General features: G+C 42.4%; 1 protein-coding gene across 2 annotated transcripts in view; it reads left to right on the top strand.

The window, feature by feature from the left end:
* Positions 1 to 12,542, top strand: part of RASEF (RAS and EF-hand domain containing) — a 77,531-nt gene that overhangs the window by 28,808 nt on the left and 36,181 nt on the right. For both annotated transcript variants that reach the window (XM_049648962.1, XM_049648914.1), the window contains exons 2-3: positions 5,085 to 5,231; positions 8,400 to 8,490. In XM_049648962.1, the coding sequence (XP_049504919.1) occupies positions 5,085 to 5,231; positions 8,400 to 8,490 (238 nt within the window). The remainder of the gene's footprint in view (positions 1 to 5,084; positions 5,232 to 8,399; positions 8,491 to 12,542) is intronic.

Below are 12,542 nucleotides of genomic sequence, written 5' to 3'. Positions count from 1 at the left end.
CTCTCTCAGTAACTGCCCTGCACCCCCACCGTGTCTCTGCTGTGCTTTCAGGCCCTGTGAGGTCCTCTGGCTCCTGCTAACTTCTCAGGCCACATCCACATCTGATGCTGCTGCTGTCCCTCCCCCACTCTGAGCTGTCCAGCCCCACCAGCTTCTTCCAGTTACCTGCTCCCTGCCCCCACCTCTTCAGCTTATGGTTACAGGTGCCTGGGACAGGCCACCATTCCCTCACTTCTTTCCTACTTTCTGCCTAATTGACATCTACTCATCCCTCAAGTAATCCCCTAAAGGCTGGTCATGTTCACCTGTCTATGCTGCCAGAGCATCTTGTACTTAACCTTCAAATGAGGGAAGGAACTCAGTCTGTTTTTTAGCATTTTACTTTCAGGATGTAGCATGGTGCCCCTTGCATGGCATGGATGTTTTAATTTCCCACGCTCATATATTAGTGTCATAATGTCAGTTTTCTTATGGCAGTTGCTAGTGTACAATGATACAGACATTGGTACTTAATGCTGTTAGCTTTTGTTCATAGCAAACTGTTTGGGCTTTAGATCTATTTAACTTATAGTTTGAATGGATAGGTTAGCTCCCTATTTTAATGCTTAAGGGAGCAAGACTTGGAATCTAATGGAGTCTTTTCCTAACAACCTTATTGGATCACTGTGTTCCTTAGTGCGGAGTGGTGTTGTCTGTGCTTGGCTGTTCCCAGAGGTGCCCTTATTATTATTTTTTTTAATGTTTATTTATTTTTGAGACAGAGAGAGTGAGTGAGCACACAAGCAGGGGAGAGGGAGAGAGAGAGATTGGGAGAGGGAGAGAGAGAGATTGGGAGAGGGAAACAGAATCTGAAGCAGGCTTCAGGCTCTAAGCTGTCAGCACAGAGCCCCACAAGTGGCTTGAACTCACAAACTGAGACTGTGACCTGAGCTGGCAACCACCTGAGCCGCCCAGGTGGCCCCCAGAGGTGTCCTTAGACCAGAGGTGTGCAGGCATTCTAAATACCAGCTCTGCTACATTACATACACATAAAGGTAGATATAGACGTGCTCTTCTAAGTAAAGTGTTAATCCTGTGAAAATATGTGACCCTTTAAAAATTTTTGCACATCTTAAGCATACCTGTTTTTCTTCCAAATTCATGTAATAGCCCTTTCAGCTTCAGTGGGAATATTTGTGATTTAAAATGCATATTTCCCAAGATAATTTTATTTTGGTTTTTATTTTTTATTTTCCCAGGGACAATTTTAAAATTCTAAGTTGTAAATTTTTCGTCAGTAATTAGCCATCACCGCTGTCCTTTTTTTTTTTTTTTTAAACAAATGATCTTGTAGTTTATCAGACAAGAAGATGAATAGGCTCAAGTTTTAAACATTTAAAGCTGGTTGATAATTCAGTGTGTGTTGTTCTCTGATCTGATGTCTTTCTCAGCCTTTCATTTGATCTCTTTCCTTCAGACATAAATTAGATTACTTTTAGTGTTAGGGGCTCTCCCAGCACTGAAGTGCAGAGAGTGTGTTTTGTCTTGGCTAACTAAAGCATATGATTCGACCCTCTCTGTTGGTACCGAGTATTTGTCAAGCACACCTATAAACAGGTGTACGTGGTACTTGTGAATCCAAACGTAATTGCCTGAGATGAGTCCCTGGACTTAACAAATTAAAAGAGCTTCAGGCTTGTCACCACCGAGCACCACACTCAGCACCCACCTGTGCCACCCTGGGTTGGGCTAGAAAAAACCAGATCTGTGTGTGTGGCATTGTGCATCCTCTGCTTGTTTAACCTTTGATGGCAGGAGCAAGGACACGGGGGAGGCCGGTGACTGCGGCACTCTTAGCAGAATAAAGATCGTCTTGGCACCAAATAGTGGCACCAAGTCTGCTGAGCTGAAGAACCCACATGTGTTTAGCTGCCTGTGCGCGGGGCACAGCATTGAAAGCTTGCATAGAGGGACCAGGTATCATCTCTTGTTACAATAAAACATTTTTTGTCTTTGTTTTTTTCCATGAGGTGTCAGAATTGCCAGGTACTTTCTGGTGGCTGTCTCAGCATAATCCAGGTGGTTCTCTGGTTTCACAGATAGAGACCAAATGAGGCACACAGGAATATGGGGGGCGGGGGGAAGGTCGGAATGTGCCTTATTGTCTCCTAACGTGCTTTCCCCAAATAGCTTTACGCAAACCAAATTTTATGAGATTATCTCATTTTAATCTTAGTCATGCCTTCCTTCTTTAAAGGAGTCTCTTTGTGATGTGGACAATCCCTGAAGCGATAATATACATCCTCCTGCAAAGTAGGTTTTTAAAAATCTTGGTATGTTAAATCTTCTTCATGCCCTTGGGACCCCTGAAGACCAGCTCAACATCTACTCTTGGCACGAAGAGCTAGTTTCTCCATGGGGAGCTGGACTCGAGCCAGAGGGGCTGAGATGGAATCCTGGCTTTGCTATCAGGACAGTGCTTACCTGTCTCTGTCTCAGTTTCCTCTTCGGTAAACAGGATACTAGTGGTAACTTCTTTATAGGGTTGCCAGGAGGGTTGAGTGACTAGTACATAATAAATGCTAAATCACTGCCTGGACTACATATGGAAGGTGCTTAGTAAGTATCTGCTTCAGTATATGAATGCTTCAGAAGAGTCTTTTGTTTCCTTGAAAGAGAGGGGGTGGTGGTGGTAAAGACTTAACCCTGGTCATAGAAGCTTTTACGTAGTAAATACAAAGCTAGCACGGAAGAGGATGAGGAATTAATTTAATCTGGAAGAGGATGATTAAAAAAACAACATAGGAAACTATAATGCCAACTTTTTAAGTTCAAACTGACTATAACAAGTTCCAAGTCATAGTGGCTTGGAACAAACTTACAAAATACAAACTTATTTCTTTCTCGCGTGTCATTCAGATTAAAGTGGTCAGTCAGCCCTGCAGGGCAGGTGACCTCAGTGTGGGGACTCCAGAATCCCAGCGCACTCTATCCTGTGTCTTTGCCATATTAGACTTCTCCACTTAAACTATAAGGATGAGGAAGAGAGATGGAAATAGGTAGAGGAGTGGGAAGAGAGGGAGAGGGAAAGGGGGTGGAAGGAGAGACACAGAGAGAGAGACAGACAGACAGACAAAAATGAGGATAAGCTGAGGATTTTATGAAGGATTTTAGGGAATAAGCCATGAAGTGGCAAACACACCATTTCTCTTCCCACTCCATTGATCAGAACTAGTCACATGGCTCCGGTGTACTTGCCTGCGGTTCTGGGAAGTAGCTTCTCCCTGTGTGCCGGGTAAGAAGAAGCAGGACAGATGAGCATTCCAGTAGTCTGTAGCATGATGGTTAACTATAGAACCTATCTTCTGATGATGGCAGATATTTTCTAGAATCGATCTGTTTGTATACTTCACTGTAAACCATCCGTAAACCATAACTTCTTTATAATGTCAAGACCAGCAAAGGACTTGAGAAGATTTAGAAATCATTATGTGTCTTTCTTATTTTTGAAATTTGCAGAAAGTCAGGAAATCTGATCTCTGCTTCTGAACATTTTATTGTGCTGTTAGCCACTAAACTAGGACTCTAGGTGACAGTATCTTAATGGCCATCTCTGACAGGCAGGTCCCTATTAAGGAGAAAGTTTTTATGTTTTGTATTCTGCTGGTGATCCGTAAATGACAAAAGGCAAAGAAGTTAATGATCCAGTTATGCACTGAGGTTGCATGGGACAATATAAGAGTATTTTTTGTTTTGTTTCCTGCTCTAGTAAGTACAGTTCACTATTGCAACTAGCATTTGTACTCCGCTCTGATGGGAACGGTGATGACTGCTTTCTGTCTTATATCAAATAAAGTGACTTAATCCTGCAGGTTTATTAATAACATTTCACTTGAGCAGTTCTTTTGAATCATAATTGGCATCTACACAGATTGAACAGTTTATTTAAGACCTAGGGGATTTTATAGCCACATGGGCACCCCTTGAGGCCATGCTTAACTAAGCTTCTAGGTTAATATATACCTCAGATTTTTCACTGTTTCATAGTTCAGTGGATTAATTTTGAATCCCGTTTCTAATGCAAGGTTCAGATGTCTAACATAATTGGGAAGCAAAATAGTGTTATGGTGGATCATGTGGTCTTCAGCCTCAGACTGGGGTGGCATCCCAGCTCTGTCACTCAGTCACTCAGGGACTTTTTTTCGTTGGCTCTGGTTGCCTAGGTATCTCTAGTAACAAATACCAGACTGGGTGGCTTCAACAACCAAGATTTCTCACATTTTTGGAGGCTAGAAGTCCCAGATCGTGGCGTTAGCAGGGTTAGTTCTTTCTGAGGCCTGTCTCCTGGGCTTTTAGATGGTCACCTTTCTGTGTCTTCACAGGGTCTTCCTTCCTTCCTTCGCGCACCAGGTCCTGAACTTGAGTCAGGGGCACCGCGAGCCCCCCTGACTCACTCCTTTATCCTCCGGCAGGCAGGCTGCCAAGGCGCATCAGTTTTTCTTTTGAAATGACTCTGGAGTATTTGTCTTTTAATAAAAGTTAATGACAAATAGAATTGTCACATATAAGTATATATGAATTTATATGAAGTAATTTTTAATGGACTATCAAATAACAGGTATACTCACTCTTCTGATCATAAATGCTGAAATATGTCTTATTAGAGATTGGTGGAACACGTTATTAATCGGTTTAATGGTTAACTCACTTTTTTTCTGTATATCTATTTTTTACCTTTCTGTTAAAGGAAAAAAAAGAAAAACAGCAGTAACTCCCTATCATTCCCTCCCTATGCACTGGTCTACATCTTCTAACACTAAATCATGACCTTATAAAACTAAATATATACAGTTTTTATTTATCCAGTCATCCCTCAATAAATCCAGGAAAAAATGAGCTTGCTGTTCCACTTAAAAAAATAATACGGAGAATAAGGCAACGGCATCTCTTCCCTCTCTTCTGGTCCTTCTATTGTTGCTTTTTTCTTCCTTGGTTCTTACGTATCTTATTCCTCAAAGTATTGTGAAAATTTGCCTTTTTATTTTTTACTTGGTTTAATTTAGTTTTTAATTTTAATTAAATTTTTTTTTTTTTTTTTTTGGCAGAAAAGAGCAAGTCAGTACCTTGTATCTAAACATCAACCTTGTGGAGCCAAGACTAATTCAGCCATACGAACACGTTATAAGGAACTTCATCCGTGAGATCAAACTGCAGAGCACAGAAATGGAAAGCCTGGCCATTGCAGTGAAGAGGTATTAGAACCTTTCCTTTCTCTGTGGCACGCGGGGGTCCTTTAACTGGCTCTCTGGCCAGGTGGCACGTGGACTGAACTGCACTGTCACATCATGTTGTGGGTGGGCTTCCTGAGCCTCAGGAATCTGGAGCTGCCTAAACTCAGCCAGCTATGAGGGCAGCTGCGTCGGGCAGTACTTTGTAGGGGCGGCCAGCAGCCCATCAGTAGGTCGCTGTGACCCTGTCATATAAACTTTTCAAGGCCAATGATTCCATACAGACCAGTTCAGAGAGATTTGTTATCTTCTATCCAGCCACTTGAAACGTACGGGAAACTTTTCATCCAGAGAGGCAGACAGGACTCCCATTTGAAGCCTGGCCTCGTCACTGACAGGTGTGTGACAGGCAGGTTTCTGCATCTGCAGAATGAAACGATAAATATTCACCTTCTCAGGATGTTGAGATGCAATTGATGATGTCATGGCTGGAGCCCCTGGCGCAGGCTTAGTGGTGGGACTCTTCCTCTCTCCGGCCCTCCCCACCCAGCCTGAACTGAAAGCCAAAAAGCTTTAATCGCGTACTGTCATGCAGACAGTTTGTGTAAGCCATTCATCTTATTGGTTTTACCAGCAGCCCAGTGCAGAGAAAGAGCTTAGATATGTTACAATCCAAACATCAGCCTTTTTGCCCCCCGGAAGGAGCACAGTCCTTTGGCAGTAGTGGGAAAGAGGGCATGTTGTTTGCCCTAATTCCTGGGTGTTCTGCCCCACAGATGCTCGTTGCTGCTATCTGTTTTACCGACATCTCCGAGCGTGCAGCATGTCCTGCTGGTCTCTGCCAGAACTTGTGACAGCCTCTTTGAAAGGATGTGCCCCATGTGCATGGAGGCAGGAGAGGGCTATTCCTCTGTCTCTTTATTCTTTCCTTCAAAATGATGATCAAACTATCTAGTTGACTCTCTGCAGTAAGTGAAGGGAATTAACGTATAGAAGAGTAATGTTTTAAAACATTGATGCTAAGTAGGACTTTGTATAGTGCTGGGGTCACGCAAGAGTTGTACCATTCACAGGGGGTTTCTTAGAAAATTTTCAGTTCCTGACCCTGAACTTCTCCCTCAAGTTTGCCTGCTAGGGGCTTTCAGTAGGATAGGAGGGTGGTCCTCTGCATTCCAAATTCTGTAGAGCATTATGGAGCTGGGGGTGATTCACAGACACACATGTTGAGATTTTAGAGTGTCCAGTGAATACGTCTTAAAACAGACTAACTTCCCTGTACACACACACAGACTCACACAAAACCATGTGGAACACACAGACACACACACACAGACACACACACACACACACACACACATACACATTTACATGTGACCTTTAAGGATGTTACCATGTAAACCCATCGGGGAAAAAAGAATGGGATTCTTAATGTTCTCATCAGCAGCCAGGCTGCTCTGCTCCTGTGGAGTGAGTGTGTCATGTGTGTTGAGCTGTGTTAGTGCTTCTCTCCTTCCTGCTTCTGTGTTGTCTGGGTGGAATCCAAAGTCAGGCTCTGCCCTAGCTGTCTGAGACGTCGCTGAAGGGCTTACATGACAACTGTGCAGTTATCTTATGTTCTTACCTGAGGGCCATCCGTCCTCACCTGGGCTTTTTGGTTGGGGGAGGGTCTCCATCTTTTCGCCCTGCACTTGGACCTGAAGAATGGTCCTAGTGTCTGGATGGGAGCCCTGGACTAGGTTAGAGTGGACAGTCTTCATCTCATTAGACATTTCACTAGGAGTTAGGAATTGCTGGGGGCAAACACTGTGTCATTATAGAGTACCCCAATTTACCAAAAAAAAGTTGCTCAGAAATGAGGAGGCAGAAAGAACACATTCAGGAGCAGTCTCAGATGCCCAGATGTTTAGAAGGAGCATCTGGATATCTAGAAGGGGCAGTTGGAAAAATGGTCATAGAGGGAGAAGGGATATGTGGCTTGGCTGTTTACATTCCCAGAGTTGACCAAATCAAACCAAAGTTGCTCTGGAGATATGTAATTCCTAGATTTCAGACAGTAAGTATTTATAAACGAACCAGAAATAGCTGACTTTCTAAACCAGGTTAACATACCTTTGGACAAGCTGTAAGGTAAGGATGAAGAAAACACAAGCAGGAAGTAGTAGGAAATCATGAAAAATTTTATTCTGGGCCCTTCTCCCAACTCCTCAGTGTTCATTTGGAACTTGATATAGAAATTAAACTATAGCATGAACAGACTGCTAACCAGGAGTAAGTAAGTGGAAAGCGGGTAGGACGGTATGGCAGAAGCCTTCAAACTGGAAGATGGGAGGTCTTATATTTAGGTCCTGGTCTCTACTTTTTATTAACAGCATGTCATTGATCGTCTAAATCTCATGCGGCTGCTTTCAAGTCTCTTGTAATCTAGTTGAGTAGGCAAGGCTCATGCAGGATAAAATTTAGATAATCAGACCTGCAGCAGAGAGAGAACAAATGATACTTTTTCTAGGGCTTAATCTGAAGCCTCAACCATTGTAAAGTGGCAGATGTCTCCTAGTAGACAGTTGCTCAAGAAAACTATCCCAGAACTCTTTTCAATGAAATGTTCCCATTTCTGACTTTTTGGCAAATCCGTGTGCTCTGCCTCTAGAGAGAGGTGATTTAGTGATGACATTAATAAAAGAAACAGAATTTTTCTACAAGGTAAAAACCATATATCTGTATTCTAGAACTTTGGGAACTGATTAGAAATAGTTGTTGAGATTCCTTTTTTTTCCCCTTCTAACTGTAGTACTGTGTGTTTCATAGAATAAAATCTCAAAATTATATCTAACCATCTGTTTGCCATGGGGTTCTTTTTTTGTCCAGAGTTGTCACTCAGTCATGGCAGTAAAAAGGATTTTCAGAATTTATTGACAGCTTCCCAGTGATTTGGTATCTTTATCTGTACTTTGCCACAATCTAGTTTAATACTGTTCTATCTAATTTATACCATTTATTTAATGTCTAGTTTTAATGTCATTTTACACCCAAATGGTCAAATTGCCAATCTCGTTTTATTATGTGGAAGGAACAGGGAATATTACTTTAAACGGCGGGTTTCTCCTCCTCTGTAAAAATAGGGGTTGGAATAGCGGAGGTTGAAGTTTTCTCTGCATGTTGCGGTGACAAGGCGTGCATCCTCTTGAATTTCAGAGCCCAGGACAAGGCAGCCATGCAGTTGAGTGAGCTGGAGGAGGAAATGGACCAGAGGATTCAGGCGGCAGAGCACAAGACGCGGAAAGATGTGAGTGTGTGGGATCGGCCCCTTCTTTCCACGAATCTTGAGGGAGCACCTTTTGTAGACTGGGCGCCAGGCAAGGTGGTGCAGCAAGTCCAGGTTCCGGGGGGCTCTCAGTGAGGGCAATTTTTGGTGGTGGTGGCTTTGTGGGGAGAGTAAGGAGAGAGAGAGAGAGATAATAAGTAATCAAATAAGGCAGATAATCTCAAGCACAACAAGTGCAGTGAAAAGCAAGTGTGGTAGACCGCAATGGGGAAAGGAGGCGGGGAGGCCAGCAGCCTCTTTGTAGAGGCGATGTGAGAGCTGAGGCCTGAGGACGAAGGCAGAACCCTCTTTGGTAGAGGAAGGTGGCTCAGCTTTTATACCATTGTCACTGACCACGTCCACTGCCAACTTTAAATCTAGGTTGTGGGGAAATTAAAATTCTCTCTGCAAACTTCAGTGTTTTATAATCGAATATACTTTTTAAAAAATTTTATTTATGTATTATTTATTTATTTTCTTAGAGAGCGAGAGAGAGAGTGTGTGAGTAGGGGAGGGGGCAGAGGGAAAGAGGGAGAATCTTAAGCAGGCTCCATGCTCAGTATGGAGCCCGGCGTGGGGCTCGATCCCACAACCCTGGGATCATAACCTGAGCTGAAATCAAGAGTCGGACGTTCAACTGACTGAGCCACCCAGGCCACCCCTAATGGGATGTGCTTTTTATTCATCATAGGCACTCTTGTGGTTGAAAGTTACTACACCTTCAGTGATTCCCGGAGACACAATAATTGTCTTTTTTCCTTATGTAATATAGTTAGGTGATTAATGTTTACTGAAAACAGAAAATAGATATGATATATCTTTGAGGCTAACGTTCAGTTGAACATTCTATTTTCTTTTCCACTCATTTGCTCTGTTACCACTGAGAGGCAGCAGTGGGGAGTAAGAAGGCCTGAGCATTGGCATTTGACAGGCCTTAGTGGGCTTCCTGCCTGGGGTAGGTAGCCCTGGGAAAATAACCTGCCCTCTGACGGTTGTGGTTCCATCTTGGAATGGGGTAATGTCACCTACCTGCTTTGTGGAGGTTAAGCCTGATGATCTGGCTATGTGCCTAGCACCGTGCCTGAGGTATGGTGGGTACATCGCACCTGGGGCCTACCCGCTCTTTCCTGTTGCTTTGCGTACTTTGCCTTTTTTCACATTCTTTGCCTAAAACTGCTCTCTCACATGCATGGCTTTAGGTCTCTTTGTTGTCTTATTTCTTTTTTTTTTTTTTAATTTTTTTTTTTTTCAACGTTTTTTATTTATTTTTGGGACAGAGAGAGACAGAGCATGAATGGGGGAGGGGCAGAGAGAGAGGGAGACACACAGAATCGGAAACAGGCTCCGGGCTCCGAGCCATCAGCCCAGAGCCTGACGCGGGGCTCGAACTCACGGACCGCGAGATCGTGACCTGGCTGAAGTCGGACGCTTAACCGACTGCGCCACCCAGGCGCCCCTGTTGTCTTATTTCTTAATGACATATTTAATAACTACTGGGAATTCATAGTCAACTGAGTGAATGGCTCAGAATCCACAGGCCCAGCTTCAGTGCAGTGGGGATCCCATTCTTCTGTTAGCACTTCATTTGTTGTAGTCCAGAAACAGAAAAATCGTAAATTCTTTTCCTTTTTTTCCCTCCGTCTGTTAATCTGTGTGCTCACTCCTGCATCGCACACTTATTGAGCACATAAGCTATTCTGCCGCCAGTCTCCCTGCTTCTTCCAGCTAAGTACGGAACAGACAGATTTGTTGTTGGTATTGGAGACCTTACCATGGCCCCCACCCCTTACAGCATCAGGTTTGGTTAATTATAACATCTGGCTCAGCTCAGCTCCCTGTGATTCTTCACCACACAGCTCTGGTCTGGCTTTGCTCCAGCTCTTTTCTTTGCCTGGGTAACCGTTGCCCCACTCCTTCGCCTTTTCCTGAACTTGGCAAAGTTCAGGGAAAGTCTCCTCTTCTCCTTGATGCTCTCTCCCAGTCCTCTGGCCTGTATTCCACTCTTCCTGACCTTAGCTCCTGTTGTATGTATAGTGTTATTCATTGCTTCAGTTAAATTTTTTTAGTTAATGGCTTTCTTGCAGTATAATTGATATACAAGAAGCTGCACGTATTTAAAGCATAGAATACAATAATAGTGGGTATATCTGTATACTCTGAAACCATCACCACAGTCAAGATAATGGGGTGTATCCATCCATCTTGTGGGTTTCCTCACACCCCTTCCTCCCTCCTCTGCCCTCCTTGCCAGGCCACTGCTGTGTATCTTCTTTGGTGAAATAGCTGTTAAAGTCTTTTTCTCACTTTTAAAATTAGGTTGTTTCCTTGTTATGAAGCTTTGAGAGTTCTTATATATTCTGATTTTAACATTCTCTCCCACACTGGGACTTGTCTTTTCACTCTCCTAACAGTGTATTTTGAAGAGTCGAAAATTTTCATTTTGATGAAGTCCAATTTGTCAGTTTCTCTTTAATGGATCATGCTTTTAGCATCTAAGAAATCTTCGCCTACCCCAAGGTCACAAAGATTTTCTGCTATGTTTTCTTCTATACTTTTTTTTTTTTTTTTTATGTTTTATGTTCTACATTTAGGATCCATTTTGCAAGGTGTGGATCAAAGTTCATGGGTTTTTTTGCAGGTAGATATCCAGTTGTTCCTGTATCATTTGTTGAAAAGATTATTTGTTTTCCACTGAATTGCCTTTGCACTTTGTCCAAAATTGGTTTACTGTATTTGTGTGGGTTTATTTCTGGGCCTGCTGATTTGCCCCATTGATTGCTTTAGGCCAATATTACATTATTACTTTATAATACGTCTCAAAGTCAGGTAATGTTAGTTTTTCAAAGTTGTCTTGTCTTGGCTATTTTAGATCCTTTAATTTCCATAGAATCAGCTTGTCAATTTCTAAAAAACAAAACAAAAACCTGTTGGGGGTTTGGTTGGACTTCATTGCATCCATAGATCAATTTGGGGAGAAATGGAATCTAAACAATAATGAATAATTTGGTCCATAAGCCTGATGCGTTTTCCATTTACTTAGGTCGTCTTTAATTTCTCTTAGCAATGTTTTGTAGTATTCAGTATAAAGATCTTATAAATCTTTCCTCAGATTTATTCCTATGTATTTGATATTTTAATGCTACTCTACACAGTGTTGTTGAAGATTCCATTTCTGATTGTGAATCTACAGAAGCACATTTGAGTTTTCCATGTAGATCTTGTACCCTGGAGCCTTTGTTTACCTTGTTCACACTCAGTAGCTTGTTTGGTAGATTCCATCAGAATTTCTAGGTAGCTGGTTATGTAATCTATGAATAAAGACAGTTTTACTTCTCTTTACTTCTGATGTGAACAATCACTTTATTGATTTTTCTCTCCTCACTTGCAGTGGTTAGAAGAAGAAAAGTGGTGAGACAGCCATCCTTGTCCATGTTGTTCATAGATGCCCTTTACCGAATTGAGCAGGTTCCTGGGTGGCTAAGAGTTGTTGTGCCAATCAGGAATGGAAGGTTGGATTTCAGCAGATGCTTTTTCTGTCTCTATTGAAATGACCATGGTTTTTCTCATTTCTAGAATATCAGTGTGGTGAATCACATTGATTTTCGAGTATTAAAACACACTTGCACTCTGGGGATAAACCTCAGTTATGATGTATTTTTGTTTTCATATCTTGTTGAATTCATTTTGCTAAATTTTCTTTATAATATTTGCATCCATGCTCATAAAAGATACTGGTTTATAGTTTCTTTTGATGTGTTTGATGTGTCTAATGGTGGTCTCATAGAATGAGTTGGGAAGGCTTCCCTCCCCTTCAGTTTTCTGGAAGTTTGTGATGAGTTGGTCCAAACCACTGCCACGTCTCACGTAGGTTGCTGCGATGACCTCCTATCTGATCTCTTGACATCTACCTGTGACAGGTTGGGAATGGAGAGAGCTACACAGTGATAATTTCCTGTATTGAGCTCTGGATGAAATATTTTTAAACTGTAAAACTTGTTATGTTTGGGGTCGTGGCCCTGGATTTAGTGAGGAGA

The sequence above is a fragment of the Panthera uncia genome, chromosome D4 (genome assembly GCF_023721935.1).
Source record: "Panthera uncia isolate 11264 chromosome D4, Puncia_PCG_1.0, whole genome shotgun sequence".
Lineage (NCBI taxonomy): Eukaryota > Metazoa > Chordata > Mammalia > Carnivora > Felidae > Panthera > Panthera uncia.
The sequence above is the reverse complement of the archived record's forward strand: the minus strand, read 5'-3'. Positions and strand labels throughout refer to the sequence as shown.